General features: G+C 43.1%; 2 protein-coding genes and 1 pseudogene across 2 annotated transcripts; all 3 read right to left on the bottom strand.

Annotated features, from left to right (window-relative positions):
* Window positions 1–1,864: 1,864 nt before the first annotated feature.
* LOC129487956 (neurofibromin-like) lies at window positions 1,865–5,108 on the bottom strand. The gene is made up of 5 exons (XM_055289505.2): window positions 4,776–5,108; window positions 4,260–4,399; window positions 3,850–3,972; window positions 3,283–3,366; window positions 1,865–2,004 (listed from the first exon to the last, which is right to left on the bottom strand). Exons 1-5 carry the CDS (start codon window positions 5,106–5,108, stop codon window positions 1,962–1,964), a joined length of 723 nt encoding a protein of 240 aa, XP_055145480.2. The 3' UTR covers window positions 1,865–1,961.
* Window positions 5,109–6,134: 1,026 nt separating this feature from the next.
* Window positions 6,135–11,351, bottom strand: LOC129488758 (neurofibromin-like). The gene is made up of 6 exons (XM_055291309.1): window positions 11,318–11,351; window positions 10,756–10,875; window positions 9,083–9,235; window positions 7,497–7,744; window positions 6,599–6,682; window positions 6,135–6,186 (listed from the first exon to the last, which is right to left on the bottom strand). The coding sequence occupies exons 3-6, from the start codon at window positions 9,155–9,157 to the stop codon at window positions 6,135–6,137; spliced, it is 459 nt and encodes a 152-aa protein (XP_055147284.1). The 5' UTR covers window positions 9,158–9,235; window positions 10,756–10,875; window positions 11,318–11,351.
* On the bottom strand, window positions 9,404–17,537 carry LOC129488757 (mediator of RNA polymerase II transcription subunit 15-like; annotated as a pseudogene).
* Window positions 17,538–25,846: the final 8,309 nt, after the last annotated feature.

Below are 25,846 nucleotides of genomic sequence, written 5' to 3'. Positions count from 1 at the left end.
GCCAGGATTAAAACTTTGATCCTTTTAACTTTCTGTGGGTACTCAGTGTGCCAGAATACGAATCCTATGCTGACATTCACTCTCTTTCCAACATGGCTTGTCATTCAGCAATGTATCCTTTCTATTTATTTATTTATTTATTTATGTATTTATTGTTTTGAGACAGAGTCTTGCCCTGTTGCCCAAGCTGGAGTGCAGTGGCGTGATCTCAACTCACTGCAACCTACACTTCCCGGGTTCAAGCAATTCTCCTGCCTCAGCCTCCCTAGTAGCTGGGACTACAGGTGCCCGCCACCGTGCCCGGCTAATTTTTGTATTTTTAGTAGACACGGGGTTTCACCAGATTGACCAGGCTGGTCTCTAACTCCTGACCTTGTGATCCACCCACCTCGGCCTCTCAAAGTGCTGGGATTACAGGCATGAGTCACCATGCCCAGCCAGCAATAATATACCTTTTAAACTCCAATTTCCCTAACAGAAAGAAAGTTGGTAACAACTACAATGATGATAAACTGGAAGAGAGTGTTGTACAAGGCTAGCTTAGATGATGAGGATCAATTAGATTCACACTGGATGAACAGCAGAATTCCAGACATAAATTTACAAAGGACTTTCTTATGAATTATCTCATTTTTTTTCTCTAAAAACAACTGAGGCAAAGAGTTTATCCCCACTTTACAGATAAGCCAATAACTCAGAGAAATAAAGTGAAATACCTGGTTATAGAAATCCAGCAGAAAAGTTTTCTAAAATCATAAAGTTCAGTTACTCATGAACAAAATCTTACGTGTTTGCATTACTTGGTTTAAAGAATAACAGTTTAGATACAGTTCCAAATTTAAGTATCATAAATATTCTAACATCAAAAAAACCTTATTAAACATTGTTATGCGTTATTGATACCAATTTGGTTTTAGTTTTAAACAAAAGGAATTCTACTTCTTCCTTGTCCCCATATTGTACCATCCACAAATCCTTTATTTAACTAGACATGTCCAAAATCTCTCTTGGTTTTCATACATGAAAATCACTATCAAATTATAAAAAATTAATTCCTTTTATGACTGTCTTTTATAGTAAAAGAAAATAAGACAAGCTGTGTCTTGACCTAGAGCAGAAGAGAAAAACCTCCACAGGAACTTCATGTAAAACAGGTACATGGACTTACGTGAAGCTGAAAATATGTGATTCAAACACAGTAAGTGAATAAGTGGCATGTAGCTTACCTTCATGCTGCATCAAAGCTGCTTTCACAAAATCATTCAAAGGCCGCATATGCTCTTCTTTTGTGAAGAGAACATGATTGGCAATACTCTGAAATATCTACACAATAAAACAGGGTTATAAATAATCAGATTATTTATTGTATGAAGTCTATACATTAATATAGTCTTTAAAAATATGAATTTTCTCATTGCTATAATTTCTGCTAGTAGTTAAAATCAATCATTCCTCATTCTATAAATTATTTTAGGTAGTGTTTCTATTCTTCCCAAATATAATTATTATATTTACATGTAAACATACATATTAAAAAAGTTCAATGTCTTTTAAAATAAAAAATCCTATAGTCTACATTCTAGTCTGTTTCAGAATGTCTAGAATGATTACAGAAAAAATGATCTTCACGACACAAGACACCTGCTATAATAAAATGTTTTCTCATGAAAATAAGGTCCATCAGGTACCTAACTAAGGAATCCTTTGTAATATAAACAAAATAAAAACACATAACTGAAAACCATAGGGTATTTCAAATATAAATGTAAGAGTAAGTACTGTAAGAAAAGCTGAAAATTTAGTTGGAAGGGGAACTTAAGATAGCTAGATTATCAAAATAATTCACTTTTGACATTAACTTCAAGCCCCTTTTGATTCTAGGTGGTGGCTTTTTATCTAAAATCCCTGCTTCACATGGTGAGTCAATGGCAGGATTGATAATCTGAGGAACATGGCACTTCCTACTGCTCCGATGCTGTTCTGAGGGAAACGTTGGGTAACCACCTAAAAACAAAGAGTTGAGAATTGAGCATAAGGTTTGAATTAAAATAAGGACATGGGAACAAAGAGTTCAAAGGTCAAACTTTGCACAAAATCTCTGAATCAGTCAGTCCTAATGAATGACACATTTCTATTTTTTCTTCTCCCAAAACATGTGAAAATAAAGTTTCCTCCCAATTCTAGTCTTGTATCATATTAAAGTACAATTAAGGAATCTCAGAGGAAAGAAAAACCTCATGGATGATGTTTCATTAAACAAATTATTAGCACAACCCAAATAATTTGAATTAATATGCAGATCCCAGAATACAAAATCATCTCTAATGGGGAGAAGGCAATACTAACTTTCTACAAGGCAAAATGACTACCTTCAATCACAAGCATGTACAATTGGCCCTCTGTCTCAGTGAGTTCTGTATCCATGGATTCAACCAACCATGGATTGAAAATATTTGCGGGAAAAAGAAAGTAGGCTTTCATCTGTACTCAACATGTGCAGTTTTTCTTTGTTGTTATTCCTTAAACAATATGGTATAACAACTATTTATATAACATTTATGTTGTATTAGATATTATAAGTAATCTAAAAATAATTTAAAATATATGGGAGGATGTGCATAGTTTATATGCAAATACTATGACATTTTGTATCAGGGACTTGAGTCTGTGGATTTTAGTGTTCATGGGAGTGAGATGTGGGCAGGAGTTTGGGGGGTGGTTTCTGGAACCAATCCCTGACAGATACTGAGAGACAACCGTATTATAAAGCTAGGCTTGGTCAAAGAAATGTATGTAAATACTTATTATATAGTCCATAATGTTTAATCACTTTCTGATATGTGTCAATAAGTATTTATCATTAAAGTAGACTTAATTACTTCCTTTTTTTTTCTATCTCTCATGCTTGAATCAGGAAATCAATTGTTTCTTAGACTCAACACAATGAGTTTCTCAAATAATACCTTTATCTACCTAATCATAACATAAATGCAATCTGAGGCTTTATATATCTTATTTCCCAATAACTGTAGACTATTCTTCGTAAACTGACAACACTAACTTCCCAAACATACCACTCTCACACATTTATTTTTCCTGAAAGTCTATCGGTCAAGAAAAAGTAGTAATAAAGATTAGTGTCTTTATATATTTCAAACACAAAAGTTTCACATCTAAGAAGTTTAAATACACATAAAATACAAGTATAAAGCTGTAATGAAGTAGTTATAATTCTCACAGTAAAACCCACTAATATTTGAAAGTCATTTTTTTTTTTTTTACCTTGTAAGACATTTTACATCATCATCTGCTGCTTGGTTTGATGTTCCCATAACCCAGTCTGTCAGGTATTCTACCATCTTATTCCTATAGAATGGTGGAGAAAAGAGAAACAGCAAACAATTTTTTTGAAGTCACACACACCCACACACACACACACACACACACCCCTTTAGTCATGTAAGATTACTTATAGTGCAAATAATTTGGCAGATAACCCAGGTGACATGACAACTTTATAAAAGAGATACTGCTATCATAGATGTAAAAGCCAGAAGGGAACAAGCAACGTGGATATTTATCCTCCATCATGGCCCTTAGTTATAATATCAGATTGGAAACAGAATCAAATTCTTAGCTCAAGTACCGTACAGTTTTAGAAAAAGGGAGGCTTGCCACAGGCACAAAGCTTAGGGAAATTTGAGGAGAGACGTAGACAAAAACAAACGTGTAAACTGCTCTCTTTTTATGTCTTCTTTTCTACCAATAACCAGATATCTACTCTATTTCTGTACTTCATTCAACATATTAAGATTTACAAGACCCTACATTGCTCTTTTGAGAACTCACCTAAATTTCATCTCTTGGCAAAATGAGAGGTTATCTCTCCTTGCCATCGTTACTTCAACCAACTGACACAGTTTCGTTTTTATTTGAATTGCATGGACCATATTCCCAAGCACACGAACATACCTATACAGACATAGAGACAATAAAAAAATTATCAGATATAGACATAAGAGAAGGCATTCAAAATACTTTAATCATCAAATAAAATGAACTAAACGTAAGTTTGAAAACAGTAAGATATTTATTTATATGAGAGCATACACAATTTCTGGTTACCTTATTGTCACACCCTAGTTTGTGTGCAGTAAAGAATGGCAAATTATTTTATCAATTACTATCAATATCAATGTGTAAGAGGTTTTTCTTATCTCTTAAAGTATGTTTCTGCTACATTTCAGTAGAAGGCTTACCTGACCATATTTAACATCATTGGTTCAATGCTAGCTTGCTCTAGATGTTCAGAGCTGCCTTCAGTATGATTATCTAGCAAGTTCTTCATTATAGCTAGGGTTTGCTCTACAAATTGAGTATTGGTATCAGTCAATAAAACCTATAGAGAGAACAAATATATTAATGATTTGCCATCAATGCCCAGAAGACAGACCCCTAGAGAGATGAAACTGAGTGATCTAAACACACAAATAGAGAAATGCACCCACAGGCACACAGCCAAACAGGCATACAGATATACACAGACACTCATACCCATATACAAGGCACGTATACCCTCAGGCACACATACACATCAGAGTTCCTAGAAGCAAGCTGATGTTCATTGAGATGATTCTTCTTTCTACAATTTTTTGACAATTTTTAAAAACTGTGAGCACCTAATTGAAATAATCTGAAAGAAAAAGGCTTCTTTATTTCAAACAAGTCACTCTATTCATAGGGAAAGGTGAAAAATAAAAAAGAGCACACTTTACCTGTCCTTGGGAGTCAAAAAACTTGCTGATGGCATTCTTCAGTTTGTTAAATAGCATCAGATAAAGAGCAGGACTCAATTCTAGACCCACCAGGTCCTTATAATTGGTCCGTATTTGAAGTACCACTTTCTCATGGTTACACACCATTAATGACAACAGCTGATCCATATATTTGCTGACAGGTGTATCTGCATTTCCCTCCAAGGACATCACGGAAATCATGGAACTCTTATGTTCACTGACTGGACCCACAGGTGGGCTATAGGCTTCCAGGCCAGAATTACTTCTCTGCTGGAGGCACACTCCCCCAAGGGCACAAAGGAAGCCAGTCATGTTGATCCATGCCTGTAGGAAGTCTGTGTCAGACAAATCTATGGGTCCTCCTCCACTCACATGGGACATTCACCTCTTAACAATGGTCTTGTGAAGCTTTCAACACCCTAAACACAAAATTTTTGTGCAAAGCATTCATTAAACCTAAATTAGTTGAGACTTGACAAAGTACTCTTTATCCAACATTTCTTCCATGACAAGTATAAAAAATGTAAAAAATACATTAAAATCAACCCCCCAAATTACCATATACATTTTTAAAGAGCTACTGATTTATTTTTGTCATACACTAATATAATTGCCCAAGTATCAAATTTCTTTTAAAAAGCTTTGATTTCACATGGATGAACCTTGGGAACATTATGCTAAGTGAAAGAAGCTAATCATAAAAGCCCACATATTCTAAAATTCCATTTACAGAAAATATCCAGAATAGGCAAATCTACAGAGACAAAGTAGATTCGTGGTTGCCTAGGGTTGGAGAAGCGGGGGGAAGAGAGACAAGAAAGTGTGGGGGAGGGGTGTTAGAGGCAGAGATAGCTAAAGGATACGGGTTTTTTTTTCTCAATTGATGAAATTGTTCTAAAACTGATTGTGGTGATGGTTGCACAACTCTGTGAATATGCTAAAAACAGTCACTGAACTGGACACTTTAAATGGGTGAATTGTATGGTATGTAATCTAAAGCTACATGTCCCCTCCAAATAAAGGTATTAGGTACACAATTTTGCTTCACAAAAGTATAACTTTTTTCTTATTGTAATTAAACATGACAGAAAAATAACATGGGGGAAGAAACAGTTTTTATAAATTGCCTAATAATGAGAGCAATATGAACATTACAAATCAGATACACACAAACACCAACTGATCAATTTCCAAAGTAATAGATAATATAGTCAATAGTAACAGTTGAATGAACTGTCCACATTTTAAAATTTCATTTAATCTATGGGTTCAATCTTCTGCCCAAGATATTCCTTAATGAGAATACCTAACAAAATAGCAAAATGAATTGTTTCCATGTTAATTTTCCTCTACCTCTGTTGCTCCTTTTCTGAAAATTCTGTGAAACACCCTGATGAAGGGAGAAAGAGCAAGAAAAGATAAAGAAATGGTCTCTGCAACAAACAGTCTCTAGCAGTGCTGCCCAGTATTTCTGTGATGATGTGGAAACATTTTCTCTCTATGCTGTCCAACAGAGTAAGTAATTGCCATATGTGGCTACCGGGTACTTGCAATGTGGCTACTATATGATTGAAGAACTAAATTGTATTTAATTTTAATTATGTTAAAATTTAAGTTAAATAGTCACATGTAGCCAGTGGCTATCATATTACAAAGTACAGGTCTAGATAAACCACAACTAAATATCAGTCTTCAGACAACTATATGCTTAGTTTACTGAGTGACTCGTGAACGATTACCAAAGTGAAGTACATATATTTAGCAGATCAGTTAATAGACAAAAGGCAACTTTACAAACTTACCTGGCCATCTTCCATTTGGGCTTTTGGATAGCTAAGGATTCGTTTTGTTGCTTGTTCCCATTTTGCATGTGTAGCTTCCCAAGCCTAAAATGAAGACAGTTATCACTTGAAAGCAACTTTAAGTCTAGAGCTAAACATCAATCAGCAACAGCTAAGCTTCAAACTTGATATATATTAAGTACTCAGATATTATACTTGTAATATGCACATATCTTGGATTTACTTCAAAAGCTATTCCTCATCACACATGTGTAACAAGAGGCTTCCAAAATTGAGGGTGGGTGCCTGGGAGGGGTGTTTCTGTTGCTAAGGGCACACCTCAGTGTTTCCTGCAGTGGGATGCTCAGTGCGCCTCAGCAGTGCCATCACTCTTTCTGAAGTGCTGCTGTTCCTAAGCAACTACAACAGCAAATCAAGTTACTGCACTTAGAGCCCTGCCTGCCAATGGAGAACCTGATAAGCCCACCCAAAAGGAAAAGTAGCAGGAGCAGAGCAAATGCCTCAAATGATAAAGCCAAAAACTTCCGTTCACTAACCTCACAGGAAAGGTACTTATCTTAGACTCTACAATGTCCACAGCACAAAATAGCTATTCCCACCTCTAATTTACTCATGGAGTTATCCATAACTCCATATGTAAATTACATAGTCATAACTGATAGTAACATATACTGCCAGTTAGTTTTAAAATGTATAGCATATTAAAAACTCAGTGGGAAACTAACAATTTACTACAAATGCTTTTTATTTTCATCTTACTTTGTTCAGAAAAGGATTTCAAGTAAGCTACTTGAATTTCCCCTGTAAACTTACAGAATAGTAACCTTAAATACATTCTCACAATCACATGCCATGTGCTTTAGGCAGGTTGAGTAAAAAAACCACTATTCCCATTTACCTGTTGACATCATATTGCTGACAGGCAAACTCCATGAATGTGTTAGAGTTGGGCAAGAGGTTATGCACCGACACTTCATCCACCCCACACCGGGTATCTGCTTCCTCACAGAGGTGGCAGAAACAGGACATGGCAACCAGAACAGCTTCAGTGCCAGGGTTCCGCAGAAACACGTACAGGGCCACTTCTAGTTTGGTCTGTGCTTGTCGGCAAATCGGGGGGTTTCCAGTGCATACTGCTGCACTATCCTGAGAGTCAAGGGTGGAAGACATATATTTGCAACTTGGGTAATTTTATGTATAAAACCCAACAATGCAATAAACTGCGTGTGTGTGTGTGTGTGTGTGTGTGTCCGTATCTATCTCAGCATACAATAACTCACAAAAGCTTTCTCCTTTAATCATTATAAGAATTTTTCAAACCCCAAAATATCTTGTCCAAATGAGAAATGAGATTATCTGGACCAATATAAAGCTACTATCTGTCCAATTTCAAATCAAATAGGTATTATCCTATTCCAGATTCCAGAAATGGAAACTGATTGTAACATGGGCAGGTAAAACACTGTAACATAAATCTACTGTAGTAACTATATACTGTACTTCCCAGTCAATTAGAAATGACAAAAACAGAGGAAGTAACAGGAAATTCTATCTACTTGCTACAGGGAAGTAATAAAATAAGTACACTGCGGCACTCATTGAAACAAGGGCATAAACAAGAACTAAATATTGCTGTAGAAGATAGACTTGATTCTGAATTACCTGTTCCCCAACCATGAAATGGAGAAAACAATTGACAAAATACATGCAAATTCTACAAGTAAAACAGACAATAATAAATAGCATACTGCTTAGATTTTTTTTTCTTTAACAAGGTTATATTAAAAATTAGGGATGAAAAACGTTTTGGTTTGGAAAATCAACTCTTCTCTAATGATTTGATATTTTCACTTGAAATATGATTTATATTTAAAGGAAATTATACACACAAACGCAAATCACAGAAACACTTATCTTTAAAATGAAGCAAAATACTTTGTTTTTGTCCCTGTATGTCTGTACCTTTGTTAGCTGGTACAAATTCTATACTTCTATGGTATGAATGGTTTTTCATGAGGTGGAGGTTATCAGATACAGCTTTTAAGTGTCAAGTGCTATTTACACATTTTTTTTTTTTTTTTCAGAGGGAGTCTCGCTCTTTTGCCCAAACCGGAGTGCAGTGGCATGATCTTGGCTCACTGCAAGCTCCACCTCCCTGGTTCATGCCATTCTCCTGCCTCAGCCTCTGGAGTAGCTGGGACTACAGGCGCCTTCCACCACGTCTGGCTAATTACACATTTTTTTATTTAACCTTCATAACAACTCTGGAGCAGGAATTATTATTGTCCCCATTTTAAAACTGAGGAATTGAGGAACAAGGATGTTAATAACTTGCCCAAAGTTCCACAAAGAGCAGTGATAGAACTGGAGTCTAAGCAGTTTTTCACTATTACACTATATTACCTGGATGAAATTTATCAAAGTTCATTCAGACAACAAATATAGCACACAAGATAACACAGGAAAATTAAAAAAGAAGCTGACCATAGAGGAGCTCCCTTTTCCCTTCTGGAGAGAGTCTCTAGGAGTCTGTAGTGACTCTTCAAGACCCATGGACATTTGACTGGTATTTCCACTAGCAGTATCACATCCTGCTCCATAAAAAAGGAGAAAGTGACAGGAACTTCTATCTGCCTGCTGGAAAAAAGAAAGAAAGAAGCTTTACTGAAGCACTGACAACCAAGAGGAATAAACACTTACATGGGTGGTCTTCCTGTTTGAGACGCTCCTAGAAAACCTCTCCTCTCAATCTCTGTGCCCCACGTTGAAGGAGATTCACTAGAAACCCATTAGAACAAATAATGTTCACTTAATGTCTTTAAAATTTTTCAGTTTCTCATTCTGTAAATAATCAGAAACAGTAGATTCTACAAATATAAATTAAGTCTAACATAAACATAAGTAAAACATCAACAATATATATCTACTGTATGAAAACTATAATTTGATCTCATTGACAAAGATTTTTTTTCCTCAAGATTTTATCCTGTGCCATGTTGGCATAACTAGAAATTGACTCTTGAGATTAAATTCTTCTGGACCAGTAATTAACCCTGGTATATACACCAAGTATGTCACAAGAGTGACTGTGCTGACTAGGGCACTATGAATTCATTACTGGATTCCTCATACTCGTATTCTGGAGATTATACCATAGGCAAGGGCATGAAAGTCTGAAATCTAGTCTCATTCTATATCTTTGGAATAATTCCAAATTCCGCTACACTAACACATCAAACAAGCCAGATGTGAATAAGTCCACTTCACCATTAGTCTATTTCTAAACAGAGACAATTTATTAATAACAAGCTGTATAATACTGAAAAGGATATGAGTTTCATACATTTAAGGTTTTTCACAGCTATGCTTCTAGTACCAGATAAAAACTCATCAAATCAAGTACTCCTAAAACTAGGCCATAATAGAATTCCTAAATTGATTAACTATAGAAACTGTACGTTAAAAGAAATGTAAGACTCCTCTATCCTCCACAACCTCACCATGTTTCAATAGTTGAGAATCAAAAAACTTCACTCCACCCCGACAAGTGTGAAATTTTCAAGATGTGAAAGAAACCCTTATTGGAGGCATAGAAATAAACCTAGATTGAGAACCCTCAACCTTTTCCCTTTTGCTTCTTGATAGATAATTCTCTGGACTAGTCTAGCCATGGCATCTAGGCCTTTATGATTTCTCAGAGCTATGATTCTAGAACTGGACAAAAAACTCATTAAATCAAGTACTCCCAAATCTATGCCATAATAGAATTCTTAATTATAGAAGCTATATTTTAAAATAAATTTTATGGATGAATTATGTCTTATGTATGAACTTGAGAGTAAAGATAGAATATGCTCCTCAAGCTACTTTGGTTATAGCAGCCCCCCATTTTTCCTAGGCTTGTCCCATACAGACCTATTTAACTCAACTAGAACTAGAATTCATCAACAGTGTGGTTTTAAGGCCAAAGCTTCAGAATAATTTTTAAAATGCTAATTTTCCAGCCCTTGTCCTCTGCACATATATATCCTTTTGAGAACCTTGGGGGGAAGGAGGAGCTGAAATAGAAACTAATTCAGCTATAAAACACTTTCTTAATCTCTCCCCATCACCATTCCAAATATTCTCCCGTTTTTTAAAGATGTCGTTTTGCTTACCTTATTTTAAAGAAGAAATTTATTCCTGCAGATCATAATTTCCTGCAACCACTTGAGAATTTCTGTGCTATTAAGCATTTGATAACTAATTTCTTGCAGATGTAAAAATACATTTGTGAGCTGCAGTAACATAAAGTTCATTGTTACAAGCATCAGTAATAACCTAATGCAGATATAACCAGACATAAGAATGGCATTCTCCCGTAATGAATACCAGCTTAGAGAAGCTTAGTTATGTTAAGTATGTCAGTTGAAAGACAGGGAAATTAAAGAAGAAAGAGAAATGCTAAGAAATGATAAGGGCAATTAAGAATCTGATCTAATTATATCAGTATTCATTATACATTAGGTTTCTTAGAGATGTCTTAGTTTTCAGTTGTGATCAGAAAGGATCAGTAAGTGCTCTTGAGCTAAAAATTACCCTCAAGGTCTTGGCATTTCAGTTAAACCAAATTAACTTAGTGTGGTAATTTTGGGAAATTTCATAAAAAAACACTTACACAAAGCAAGAGCTTTGGGTCTGCATGAATTAGTTTCACCACGGACAAGAGAAGATACTTACAGCTTCTTGTCTCCAGGTCTGTAGGTTTTTCTTTGAATTTAAGGCTCGTTACTTTTTCTTTAAATGTAAGACCCTAAAAACCAAACAAAAACATGGTATCAGACAAAAGACTCAGGATAATAGCTATCCAACCTTTTAAAAGAAATTTATTATGAAAAAGCTTTGAAAAAAGCTATTTCTATACTACCAAATGTGTGGCTTTGAAAAAAGCGATTTCTACACTACCAAATGCGTGGCTTTGAAAAAAGCGACTTCTACGCTACCAAATGTGTGGCTTTGAAAAAAGCGATTTCTACACTACCAAATGTGTGGTACAAGCAGAAACACTCAATAGTAAGCATAAGGTCAGTATTATTAAGTTTAAAAAAATGGAAATTGTTTTTGCACCATTTATATTACTTTTTAATCAATCCAATAAAACAATGAAAATCTATTACAATACTAAAAGCTTAACATCAGGTTGTAAAAAACCTCCTATGTAAAAAACTATTTTCCAAAATGTAAAAACATAAGGGAAAAAACATTTGGTCTCTAGTTCTCACAAATCTCCACACTGGGTAACTCATTAACAAACATTCCCCACACACATACACACAAGTATTTCACAGACTCTACAGTATTGTCCGTTGTAAGATGCAGCATTATTTGATGTCTCAAAAGGAATGAAAACCCACTGTCAATTGTAAGACACCATTTAAAATAAGATACACTCCCAATTTCAGATAAGAGTAAAAATAAGTGCTTCTTAGAATTAATGAAATATATTATCTAGGCAATCTCTGTATTTACTAGTTTAATTGTAAAATTCGCTTTTTCCTTCGATGGCACTCCATCTCTTTCAAGTTACAGAATGCATGCATTTTGCCTGAAAAACATTCATAAAACAAAGAATTCTGAGAAAGGCAAATATGGAAAATACGTTTCCATTACAGAGACATAGGATGAATTAAAATAATCATAGATGTTTTTCAACCAAAAATCCAACAATTATATTCTAGATCTAGTATCACCTATTATATTTCCTTCCTTTTCTTCTTTAAAAGAACACAAAACTATCTGATTTTGACATGAATGCCTTTATGTAAACACATATATAACATAGAAATAGTAGACTGTATACCAGCTCTGGACCCATATTACAAATTTCCGAGTAAACAGGCTGTTTCAAAGCTAAAAAGCAGAATGCATATCTACAACACAAAAGAACCATCTTCAGCATTTAAGTGAAACATGCATTTGCTATTATACCCAAGAACACTGAAGGGTTGTAGTCCTCAGAAGGGAAGAATAGCTATTTAAATGCACACATTTATACTCAAGAATGTCACTACAGAAGAGAAATAGCAAAACTTACAAATAGTTTGCTTTTATATTTATAACTGCCCCTTAACCCCTAGGCAAATGTTTTACCAAATGATTTAATACATTCTGGTTTTACTGTTTGCTCTCTTTCAACTGTATTTTTTCCTCACTCTAAGTTGAGGTGTTTCACCTTAGATCAAGCTGAAACTTTGATTATACAAATGTATTTACTTTGACATAACTAAGTGTAACTATCAAATGACTTTTCCCTGATGCAGCCATTGCACAGGAACACAAGAGCAGAGAACAAGTAGTAGATATCAGAATTTTTCCTTATTTAAGAATCATTTCCAAAAAAAGTAAATAGAGTCATATGCCACATAACAATATTTCAGTCAGTGAGAGGCAATATGTAAAAGAGCTGAAAAATTCCTATCACCTAGTGACATAGCCATCTTGATGTCCAAGTACAATGCATTACTTTTTGTTTGTAGTGATGCTGGTGTAAACAAACTTTCACTTCTAGTCATATAAAAAAAGCATAGCACAATTATGTATAGTATACTTGATAATGAGAATAAATAACTGTTACTGGTTTATGTATTTGCTATACTTTTTTTCTGAGATGGAGTCTTACTTTGTTGCCCAGGCTGGAGTGCAGTGGTGTGATCTTGGCTCACTGCAACCTCCGCCTCCCGGGTTCATGCAATTCTCCTGCCTCAGCCTCCCGAGTAGCTGGGACTACAGCTGCAAGCCACCACGCCCGACTTATTTTTTTTGTATTTTTAGTAGAGAAGGGCTTTTGCCATGTTGGCCAGCCTGGTCTCAACTCCTGACCTCAGGTGATCCACTTGCCTTGGCCTCCCAAAGTGCTGAGACTACAGGCATGAGCCACTAGGCCCAGCCTACTATGGTATACTTCTTATTGTTATTTTAGAGTATACTCCTACTTAAAGATAAAAAGTTAACTATGAAACACAGCCTCAGAAGGTCCCTCAGAAGGTACTCCAGAAAAAGGCATTGTTACCACAAGAGATGACAGCTGGATCCACGCGTTATTTCCCCTAAAAACCTTCCAATGGGAGCAGATGTGGAGGTGGAAGACAGTAACATTGATGATCTTGACCCCATGTAGGCCTGGGCTAATGTATATGTTTGTGTCACAGTTTTTAACAGAGTTTTCAAAATGAAAATTAAAATAGAACATTTTTCAAATAGAAAAAACTTAGGCTATAAAGAAAAATATTTTTATACAGCTAGCTGTACAATGTGTTTTAAGCTGTTATTACAAGTCAAAAAGTTAAAAAAATTAGAAGTTTATAAATTTTAAAAGCTACAGTGAAGTTAATTATTAAAGAAAAAATTTTTTATAAATTTGGTGTAGCTTAAGGGTACAGTGTTTAATAAAGTCTGCAGTATAGATCCTGAGTATGAGAAAAAAACAAGCATTAAAAGAGGCAGCCTGTGCCCTGGACTCAGGGGCTTTCCTAGGGCGTGCCCCACTTGCCCAAAGCAGCGCAGCCTGAACCCAAAACTGTGAGCAGAGAATCCCATGTGTGTGTGAAGGGTTTCCTATGTCCTCTGTGTTCTCCGATAGAAAGCAGCAGGGGTGTGTCGAGCACACACAAGAAGCTCTAACAACACCGTGAGTGCACCCTCATGCTGCTGAGATGGACCTGGACCCTGGACAGGCCGTGGTGAGAACAGCCCGAGGATCGTGGCTGGGGACCATGTCTGGCTTCATGGAGGAAGTCACGTGGAGTGCCTTCTCCAAGAAGATGGCCAACGCCCTGCAGGCAGCCCGCTCCACTGCGCCCATCTCAGTCTGTACAAGTGTGGGATTTCACTTGGCAGATCCCCAAGGCAGAAGAGGAAAGGAGGAAAGCTAACCTAACTCCAGGCTCTCCATGGACGCCAACACCTAGAAGTATCTGACAGGAGGCAGGCGTCCTTGGCCTCGATGAGGCTGCGGGCCATCCCTGCAGTCCTGGCTTGGCAGCCGAGAGGCAGGCCTTGTGGATGCTCCGGGCACAGGTGTTGAGAAAGGTGGTAACCGAGTGCTTGTCCGGGAGCTGCGGCCGCCTGGAGGTCACACAGTGGTGCATTGACCTGAGGAAGGGGTTGGTGCCTGCAACAGAACAGTGGGCATGAGCCTGAGGCAGCTGGCGCTGCACCCACGGCCTGCACACCCGGCAGTGCTCTGGGAAGTGGCAGCCCCAGGACTGGCTGAAGCACCAGGAGGAGCCCTGCACGCTGCCTGCCTGGCCATCGGGCTCTCCTCCCAGAGCCTCATCGTCAGTGAAGAACTGAATCTGAACGGGATTTGGGGCCCAGGGCTTTGCCTCTGACAACCTTGGGGACCCAGCCCTGGCTCTGCTGTGTGTCAGCTCTGGGCTCAGGGAGACTGACCTCTGCCAACATGACTCTCTGGAGCCACATCACCCAGATGGGGCCTTGTGTGCCCAAGCTACTGGTAGGACCTGTCAGCTCCGCTGAGCTCCCTCGTGGCCTCTGGGAGAGGTGGGGTCTGTCCTTGAGCCGTAGGCTTTCTCACCTCTCAGCCACTGAACACAGCCACCCTGGACAACTGACCTGACACAAGATGAAGGGGCAAATGGACACAGAAGAAGAGCAGAGACCCCTATCTCTCAGGTGACCAGTGGAAAACCCACTCCTGCCCGCACAGGGGGAGCCAGAAGAAGGGAGGAAGGGGCCTGAGCCGGGGAGGGGCACAGAGGCTGTCCCTGCAGCACTGGAAGCCTGGTTTTCCAGAATGACCCCTGCCTGCCCCGGGCCCCCAGACAGCTCCTCTGGGTCTGCCCACTGTACAGCCACTGCCGGTCCATCCACAGTGGACTCTGGGTAGGGTAGTCGGTGGGCACATGGTGGCACACTTGGGAGGTCCTTGTCGTTTGCAACACACAAGGCTGTACCTGTGACCCAGACAAGCCCTGGCCTGCCCCGCCTCACAGCCCTGCTCCCGAACAGGACTCTTCACACCCCGGGAGGTTCTGGTGAGGCTTGTGGCAAAGCCTGGATGTCTCTCTGACTCTCGGACTTCCAGACCTGAAGCCCAGAGTGCCCTGCATCGATGGGTGCCCAGAGGTCCTGCCTACTACCTCCCTAGGGCCCCAGGCAAGCAGAGCTGCATCTGTGTTGGGAGGTGAGGGTGCGTGGGCTCTGGCGGTGGGGGCAGAGGCAATGGCCAGTCTGTCCTGGGCTTGGTGTATGTGAAGACAGAGCAGACACCCTGCCGGGACGTGAACACAGGATGGGGTCTGGGCACTGTGCCCTCCGGCTTGGACAGCAGAGGCCTGGGGCTGCGGTCGGGGTTTGCTCTCCTGCGCCAGCCTGGCCCTCCTGGACACTCGCCCACCTTGCAGATCAGGCAGATGGTGCCATTGTTGCTACAGGGAGAAGGGTCCAGGTTTATCATGCACTTGGGGTCCAGCCTGGCCACCAAGCCCTGGAGCATGCTGGGGATGCTCTGCCGCTGGTCGTCCTCATGCCTGTGCTTCTGGGTGCATACCACCAGGGCCTTGGGGAGGCAGCATGGTGACCACATTGGATACACATGGCCCAGGGCTGGCCAGCTGCCCTCTGCAAAGCCCAGCCCAGCTGGATGTACGTGATGAGTGGGTCGTGGATGGCAGTCATGGCTGGAGCAAATGTGCAGTACAAGGAATGGTTGAAGAGGGTGAGTGGATGTTGGCCAGGACAGCATCCAGGAGCTGCTGGCATAGGTACTGCTGTTTGGTTGGCGGCACCAGGGGCAGTGGGCTGGAGGTAGGATGGGCACGGTCAGAAGCCTGGGACCTGAGGGTTCTCCGTTTAGGGGGCCTTCCCACCCCAGGCCAGTCCTCACTCACAGCCAGATTCCCAAGGCCTCTCTCACAGCCTCCACCCTTGTGCAGACAATGTTGGCCGATCCTGGGTATAATCCCCCACCCCCACAGCCTTGTCCTCCTCAGAGTCCCTGCCCCCTGTGACCCATGGGGGCCGCAGACAGAGGGTGACTTCTCCCACGTCCCCACCCAGCACAGCAAACCTGGCCTGGAAGAGGCCTGGTGGGCAGGGTGTCAAGTCAGGCCCAGCCCCCACCCAGCCTGACCGTGAAGGCCCCTCCAGTGGTGCTCCCAGGAGCTCTTGGGGGAGCCCCCGTTCCCCCAGGGGTCCCCAGCATCCCACTCACCACCGCCATGTCATTCTTGAGTTTCTCTAGGGTGATGTCACACTTTGGCAAGGTCTTCAGGGGACCTGCAGAGATAGGGGACTTGGGTTGAGCTCCGTGCTGCAGGGCTGGGAGACATGGCAGGTCTCAGGCTCGGATCTGGGATCCCAACCACTGCCACCGGGCCTCGGCCCTCAGAAACCTCTGCAGGAGCTCCCTTCAGCTGACCAGCTGTTCCCAGACCCAGAGTCTAGGCAGGCGGCCCTCACCCCCAGGAGTGCCCATCCCTGTTGGCAGTGAGGCAATGGGTCAAGAGAAGGGACCGCGGCCAGGCCCCTGACCAGGCTGGGAAGGCCTCAGTTGTACCTAGGCCAGTCCCTGTCCTGCTAAGTCCTATAACCCTAATGAAGAATCAACTCAAGAAGGCCTGGAGGACCACACAATAGTGACTGGCATTCTATCTGGACAAGCAGAACAGAGAGACACTTCTAGATGGGGGTGGGGGGACAGCCTGAGTTTAGGTGACAGGGAAGTATAGGCCAGTGCCCATGCAGTTCTGAGGTGTCGCCCGAGCTCACAGCAGCCCGTGGCCAGTGGCCCTGCCTTCCACCTGCTTCTCACCAGCACCATCTTGTTTCATTTTCATGACAGCACACATGGGCTGCAAATGGGGTAACTGAGATGCAGTCGCCTGCCCATGGTCACCGGGAAGTCAGGGGCAGAGCTCCAGGTCATGCTCAGGCCCATCATGGCCAGCTGATGGTCAGGCCACTGCAAGCTGGGCCACCAACTACTGGCTGGATGAGACCTGGCTGTGATGGGCCAGCATGAGAGCCACAGCAGTGGTCAGGAGTAGGGCAAAGGCTAGACACTGGCCAAGATGAAGCCTGGGCTCGAAGCCCCAGCACACACCAGAGTGGAGCCTTGGAGGCCTCTGTCCAGGGCCCAAAGAGCTGCCTGGGGCCTTTGCTAAACCCACATCATCACCAAATGCCCATCCATGGCTGAGTGACCCACGCCCTTGTGGACCCTACGTTGGCTGTGGGCAAAACTCACTACTTGGAGAGGTCTGTCACAATGTCCAGAAGGCTCTTCATCTTGGTCAGGCCCTTTTTTTCTGTCTGGGACAGCAGAGGGGACCCTAAGACATGAGCCTAGTGGCATTCCCAGGGCGCTGGCCCCCACCCTGGCCACAGCCCACCTTCATTCTTCTCGATCTTGTTGACCACGCAGTGCAGGGGCTTGATGCGCTTGGACAGCTGCTTCAGCGTGTCCCGGTACAGCTGCTCCTCGCCCGGCTGGAGCCAGCTGGACTCATGACAGAGCTGGGGTTACTGCAGGACTATGGGCAGGTGAGGCCACAGCCCTAGACCCTCAGGTGGGGAGCTTGGGCTCTGAGGGCCCCAGAGCTCGCACGAATGGTACGACCTGAGGCCTTGTAAAGGTGAGGGGTGACCTAGCACCTCAACCCACCAGGCCGTGTACAGCTCACACGATGGAGCTGTGGGTCCCATGCCTGGCTTACCAGGTGTGTGTAAAGGTCTAGGGGAGGGGACACTGGAGTTCTGTAGGGTTTGTGCTGTTTCTGGGTGCTGGGAAGGCTGCGGTGTGGGGCTGGGCAGGAAGCTACGGGGGACGGGGCAGGGCTGGAGCTGCAGCCAAGCAGGAGAAACATGGGAGCTGGGCCCAGGCAGGGCAGCCACCAAACTCACTCTGCAACAAACCACAGTGGCGACCACTCCCCATCCTCCTTCCCAGGCCAGCTGGGCAGGGACCTCACCTGAAACAAAGGGTGGGAAAACTGGCAAGACCAGCACCAGAGCATAGGCTCAGCATGGGCCAAGAGCACAAACAGCTGGTGTCCTGCTTCTGGAAGGTGGTGGGATGGCAGCGAGACTGCAGAGTGGACACTTCCTTCAGCCAGAAGCCTCACGAGCACACCAGCTGGGTCTGCACCAGCTGAACACACCGGCTGTTCCATGGCTGCTCACTTTCCGAATACCAAGAAATGGAAAGAAAAGGGAAGTTTGGCTGGGCACAGTGGCTCATGCTTGTAATCCCAGCACTTTGGGAGGCTGAGGCAGGTGGATCAGTTGAGGTCAGGAGTTAAAGAATAGCCTGGCCTGTCTCTACTAAAAATACAAAAGAAAAATTAGCTGGGCATAGTGGCACGTGCCTGTAATCGCAGCTACTTGGGAGGCTAAGGCAGGAGAATCGTTTGAGCCTGGGAGGTGGAGGTTGCTGTGAGATGAGATCACGCCACTGCATTCCAGCCTGGGTGACAGAACAAGACTGTGTCAAAAGAAAAAAAGAAAAAAGAAAAGGGAAGTTCTAGGCTGGGCGCAATAGCTCACGCCTGTAATCCCAGCACTTTCAGAGGCCAAGGTGAGCAGATCTCTTGAGGCCAGGAGTTCGAGACGAGCCCGGCCAACGTGGTGAAACCCTGTCTCTACTAAAAATACAAAAATTAGCCGGACATGGTGGCAGGTGCCTGTAATCCCAGCTCCTTGGGAGGCTGAGGCAGAATAATCACCTGAACCTGGGAGGCAGGGGTTGCCATGAGCCGAGATCTCGCCACTGCACTCCAGCCTGGACAACAGAATGAGACTCTGCAGAAAGAAAAGAAAAGAAAAGAAGAAGAGAAGAGAAGAGAAGAGAAGAGAAGAGAAGAGAAGAGAAGAGAAGAGAAAAAAGGAAAAGAGCATCTCATTTTCCTGCTGGGCTCGACCTGCGGTGTTTAGATGCAGTGAGGTCCTGGACAGGGGAGGGACGGTCCAAAGAGGCAAGAGGAGCAGCTTCCACTGGCTGGGCAGTCACCACGTACCACCACCAGGCTGGCCCTCAACACACACCACGTCTTTCCTCTGCATGAAAGACCAGGACAAGGGAGGCCCCAGCAGGCCTGAGGCCATGTGGAGACACCCAGGGAGGTGTGGCAGACAGGCTCCAACCTTGTCACACAAGGTGGTCAGCCTCCCCCAGCTGTAAGTGAACATGACTTCTGTGGTGTGTTTCACACAAGACTGCATCTAAGAAAGAAGGTGACTGCTGGGCACGGTGGCTCACACCTGTAATCCCGGCACTTTGGGAGGCTGAGGAGGGCAGATCACCTGAGATCAGCCTGGCAAACATGGTGAAACCCAGTCTCTACTATACTTTTACTGACAAAGGACAATGAACATAATGTATAGAAATCTTGAGGACAAATAGACTTCAAAAGCACAAACCACAAAAGCAAAGTTGTAATTACATTATACTTGTCAAAAGCATAGGCAACAAAGGCAAAGATGTAATTATATTAAACTTAAAACCTTCTGCAAAGCAGAGGAAGCCATCAGTAGAAGAAACAACTCGGAGAATGGAAGAAAATATTTGCAAACTATGCATCAGCCAAGGGGTTAATACACAAAATACATAAAGAACTCAAACTACTCAAAAGCAAAAATACAAATAATCTGATTTTTAAAAATCTACCCAAAACCTTTGTCTCCCACCATTATTTCCCCACCTTTTCCCGACTGCCTTTGGCCCCCCTCCCCCTTGCCACCCATTTTCTTCCTCCATCTACCCCGAAACTTTTTCCCCACCATTTCTTCCTCCACCATCATTTCGCAAAGCCTTCTCTACTCTCCCGCTCACCATCCTTTTCCCCATCCATCTACCCAAACACTTTCCCCAGTTTTCTCCCACCGTCTTTTCCCCTTCTTCCAGGCCACCTTCTTTTTCCCCGTCCCATTCTCATCACCATCTTTTGCTCCTTCATCTAAGCAAAAATACTTCCCCCATCTTTTCCCAAAGCCTTCTCCCCACTCCTGCTGCTCACTCTTTCCCCCCATCTTTTCCCAAAGCCTTCTCCCCACTCCTGCTGCTCACTCTTTTCCCCCTTCATCTACCCAAAAATTGTTTTCCTCATCGTTTTTCCCCCTGCTCCTCCTTGCCACCCTCTCCCTTCTCCATCTACCCGAAAACACTTCCCCATAGCCTTTTCGCAAAACCTTCTCTCCACTCCTGCTCACCTCCTTCTTTTCTCCCTCCATCTACCCCTCAAAGTTTTCCCCACCATCTTTTCATAGTCTTTCCCCCTTCCCACTCGTCCTCCTTTGCCCTATCCTGCTTGCCACTCTTTTTTGCCTTCCATCTACCCCAAACTATTTTTCCATTTTTTCCCCAACCCTCTTTCCCCGATACCTCTCGCCACCGTCTTTTCTCCTCCTCGTCACCCTTCTTCCCCCCTCCATCTACCCAAACACTTTTTACCTATCGTCTTTTCTTTCTCCGCCGTCTTTCTTTTCTGCCCACTTCTTTTTGCAAAACCTTGTCTTCCTCTCGCTGGCTACCCTTTTCCCTTCCCCCACTTGTTACCCTCTTTTCTCCTTCTACCCAAAAACTTTTCTCCCCACTGTCTTTCCACAAAACCTTCTCTACCTACTGCTCACCCTTGTTTCCCCCCACCCTCTTTCCTCGTCCCCCTTGACACACTTTTCCTCCTCCATCTACCCATAAACTTTTTACCCACTGTCTTTCTGCAAAACCTTCCCTCCCTCCCGCTCCCCACCCTGTTTCTCCCCATCTACCCAAAAACTTTCTTTCCCACCATGTTTTCCCCACTGTCTTTTTGCAACGCCTTCTCCTGCTTGCTATTCTCTTTTCCCTTTACCTCCCTCCATCTATCCCAAAACTATTTTCCTCCTCCTACCGCTGACGCCGCACTGCTTTCTCCGTCGCCATCACCACCAACCGCAGCGAGGCGAGCCACGCTGCCGTGGCTCCAGCCTCCAGCGTATGGCCTGTGATTACCAATTCCTGGTCCTCTAATCCGGGCACTGAGCAGCTCTACAGGAAGATACGGGAACCTGGAAAGACCTGCCTTCCCTTCAGGATCATTCATATACTGAGGTTATATATATATGCGGGTTCCTGGACTGCATGTTCTGATTGGATGAGAAAAACCCTCCAGGGTTACTCGGATTGGACTTTATTATCATGTTCTGATTGGATGAGAGCAAGTCTTAAGACGACCAATCACAGCATGAAAATAAAGTCCAATCAGGGTAGGCCTAGAGGTTTTTCTCTCATCCAATCAGAACATGTAGTCCAGGAACGCATGTGCGTAACCTCCATATATAAAGCACGGTGAGGCCGGCTTCAGGTCATTTGGGTGCTTTGGTGGCAATGTTGTGTGGTGTTCTTGGAGGACTAGGAGAGGGGCAGCCGTCTGCTGCCAGCTGGAGCCCGGGCGCTGGCTGCCTCTGGTTGGTGGTGGCGACGGAGCGGTAGGAGGGTGGCCGGCAGCGGGAGCTTCTCCTGCTGGGCAGGAGGAAGAGTAGAAGGGAGAGGCCCCCACGCATGCTGGAGGCTGGAGCCTGCGCCATGGTGGCTCGCTTTGCTGCGATTGGTGGTGAAGTCGGAGGCTGCACCTCGGCCAGAGTGGTAGAGATGTCGTTGGGTAGGTGAGTTTTCTGGGGCTGCACTGCCTGTCTCTGGGGGCAGGGCTTGGGTGTCATTTTGGGGCTCACTGCCCGAGGCTGCACTGCCACCACCCCTGGCTAATTTTTGTATTTTTAGTAGAGACAAGGTTTCACCATGTTGGTCAGGCTGGTCTAGAACACCTGACCTTAGGTGATACACCTGCCTTGGGGAACAGGTGGTGTTTGATTATATGAGTAAGTTCTTTAGAGGTGATTCATGAGATTTTGGTGCACCCAACACCTGTGCAGTATACACTCTATATAATTTGTAGTCTTTTATTCCTCACCCCCCCCCACCTTTTCTCCCAAGTCCCCAAAGTCCGTTGTAGTATTCTAATGCCTTTGCATCCTCATAGCTTAGCTCCCTCTTACTAGCGAGAGCATACGATGCGTGCTTTTACATTCTTACATTACTTCACTTAGAATGATAGTCTCTGATCGGCTGGGGGCGGTGGCTCATGCCTGTAATCCCAGCACTTTGGGAGGCCAAGGCAGGCGGCTCACAAGGTCAGGAGATCAAGACCATCCTGCCTAACATGGTGAAAACCTGTCTCTACTAAAAATACGAAAAATTAGCTGGGCATGGTGGCAGGCTCCTGTAGTCCCAGCTACTTGGGAGGCTGAGGCAGGAGAATGGCATGAACCTGAGAGGCAGAGGTTGCAGTGAGCTGAGATCATGCCACTGCACTCCAGCCTGGGCGACAGAACGAGACTCTGTCTCAAGGAAAAAAAAAAAGAATAATAATAGTCTCTGATCCCATCCAGGTTGCTGTGAATCCTGTTATTTTTTTCCCTTTTTATGGCTGAATAGTATTCCATGATGTATATCACAATTTCTTAATCTGCTCATTGATGGGCATTTGGGCTGGTTACATACTTTTGCTATTGTGAATTGTGCTGTTACAAACTTGCGTGTGCAGGCATCTTTTTTATATAATGATTTTTCTCCTCTGGGTAGATACCCAGTAATGGAATTGCTGGATTAAATAGTAGTTCTAGTTTTAAGAAATCTCCACACTGTTTACTATAGTGGTTGTACTAGTTTACATTCCCATTAGCAGTATAACAGTGTTCCCTTTTCACCAAATGCCCACAATATTTTTTATTTTTCAATGTTTTGATTATGGCCATTCTTGCTGGAGTAAGCTGGCATGGCATTGTGGGGGTTTTTTTTTTTTTTGAGACGGAGTCCGCTGTGTTGCCAGGCTGGAGTGCCGTGGTGTAACCTTGGCTCACTGCAACTTCCACCTCCCGGGTTCAAGGGATTCTCCTGCCTCAGCCTCCAGAGTAGCTGGGACTACAGGTGCCCACCACCACTCCTGGCTAATTTTTGTATTTTTAGGACAGACGGGGTTTCACCATGTTGGCCAGGGTAGTCTCGATCTCTTGACCTGGTGATCCACCCGCTTCAGCCTCCCAAACTGCTGGGATTTCAGGTGTGAGCCACTGCGCCCGGCCTGACATTGTGGTTTTGATTTGTATTTCCCTGATTATTAGTGATGATGAGCATTTTTTCATGTTTGTTGGCCATTTTTTATATCTCCTTTTGAGAATTGTCTATTCAAGTCCTTAGCCCATTATTTGAAAGGATTGGTTTTTTTTCCTGTTAATTTGAGTACCTTGTAGATTCTGGATATTAGTCCTTTCTCAGATGTATAGATTGTGAAGATTTTCTCCCATTCCGTGGGTTGTCTGTTTATTCTGCTAATTGTTCGTCTGCTGTGCAGAAACTTTTTGGCTTAATTAAGTCTCACCTGTTTATCTTCATTTTGTAGTCGCACTTGCTTTTGGGTTCTTGGTCATGAAGTCTCTGCCTAAGCCAATGTGTAGAAGGGGTTTTCCAGTGTTACCTTCTAGAATTCTTATGGTTTCAGGTCTCAGATTTAAGTTGACTTTTGTATAAGGAAAGAGATGGGGATCCAGTTTCATTTCTTGGGATGTGGGTTGCCAATTATCCAAGCACCATATGTTGAGTAGGGTGTCCTTTCCCCACTTTGTTTTTGTTTGCTTTGTCAAAGACCAGTTGGCTGTAAGTATTTGGATTTACTTCTGTGTTCTCTATTCTATTCCATTGGTCTATGTGCTTATTTTTATACCAGTATCATGCTGTTTTGCTGACTATGGCCTTATAGTATAGATTGAAGTCAGGTAATGTAATGCGTCCAGGTTTGTTCTTTCTGCTTAGTCTTGCTTTGGCTATGCAGGCTCTTTTTTGATTCCATATGAATTTTAGAATTATCAGGAGTCACTGGGTGCTGCGGCAGCTTCAGGATAACTTGAGGGCGCATCCTGGGGAAGAAACACCTCCTGTCCGTGGTGCTGACTGCTGAGGACAGAGCTTTGGTGTGGCTTCTCCATGGCCCAGCTTCTTTGGAGCATTTTTCTTTCATGGTAAGTACAGAAGCTTTCGTTTTCTGGAATGTTCTGTGTATTTCTGCTACATTCTCACTCCTTTTTTCTCTCTTGATATCTTACCATTAATTTTATAGTAGTACTCATTCCCTGAGGGCTTTTGAGGTTGGAACGTGTAGGAGGCTTTAGGGCTGTTTCTGAGGGAGACTCCCCATATAGGTGGAGAGAGAGGAAAGCTCTGGCTGTGGGAGGAAGGGGAAGCCCAGCCCAGGTGGGGTGTAGGGGCCAGGCCCCAGTTTGGCTGCCTTGCTTTCAAGCCTCAGATGGAAGGAAAGGATCCAGCTTAACCTCCAGGATTTGCTGATTTTTTAAACTGTTTTTATTTTTTTAGAGATACAGTCTTGCCCTGTTGCCCAGGCTGAAGTGCAGTGGTGGATCTCAGCTCACTGCAACCTCCATTTTCTGGGCTCAAGGGATTCTCCAGCCTCAGCCCCAACAGTATCTGGGCCTGTGCCACCACGCTCAGCTATTTTTTTTTTTTTTTTTTTGTATTTTTGGTAGCGACAGGGCTTTGCCATGTTGCTTGGGCTTGTCTCAAACTTCTGAGCTCATAGCAATCCTTGTGCCTCAACTTCCCAAAGTGCTGGGATTACAGGCATTAACTACTGTTCCCGGTCTGGTGAATTTTTAAATCTGTGTCTCTGCCGTCCGGACCTAAGGGGTCACATTTCTCCACTCCCTGCAGTGCCTGCCTAACTCTGTCCCTCTAGTCATGGCCTCCTGACCGGGGGAAGGGACCTTTAGTGTGGTTTACTGTCCTCTTTGCAGAAATGTCTATTCAGGGTCCCTGCTCAGTTTTGGGTGGATCATTGGTTTTTTTGGTTGCTACTTAGTACTGTTAATGTGTTGCATATTTGCTATAACAACCCCTTAGTTATGTTATTAATGTGATTCCTCAAAACATTCTCCCAGCCTTTCTTTTTGGGTTCATTGTTGCCTTTTCCTTGGAAAAACTTTTCACTTCGATGTAGCCATGCATGTTTTTTTATGGCCAGGCATGATGGCTCATGCCTGTAATCCAAGCACTTTGCAAGGTCAAGGTGGGCAGATCACTTGAGGCAAAGAATTTGAGACCAGCCTAGGCAACATGGCAAAACTTCATCTCTACAAAAAATACAAAAAAATTAGCCAAGCGTGGTGGTGTGTGCCTGTAGTTCCTTCCAGCTATTCAGGAGG

Source organism: Symphalangus syndactylus, chromosome 8 (genome assembly GCF_028878055.3).
Source record: "Symphalangus syndactylus isolate Jambi chromosome 8, NHGRI_mSymSyn1-v2.1_pri, whole genome shotgun sequence".
Lineage (NCBI taxonomy): Eukaryota > Metazoa > Chordata > Mammalia > Primates > Hylobatidae > Symphalangus > Symphalangus syndactylus.
The sequence above is the reverse complement of the archived record's forward strand: the minus strand, read 5'-3'. Positions and strand labels throughout refer to the sequence as shown.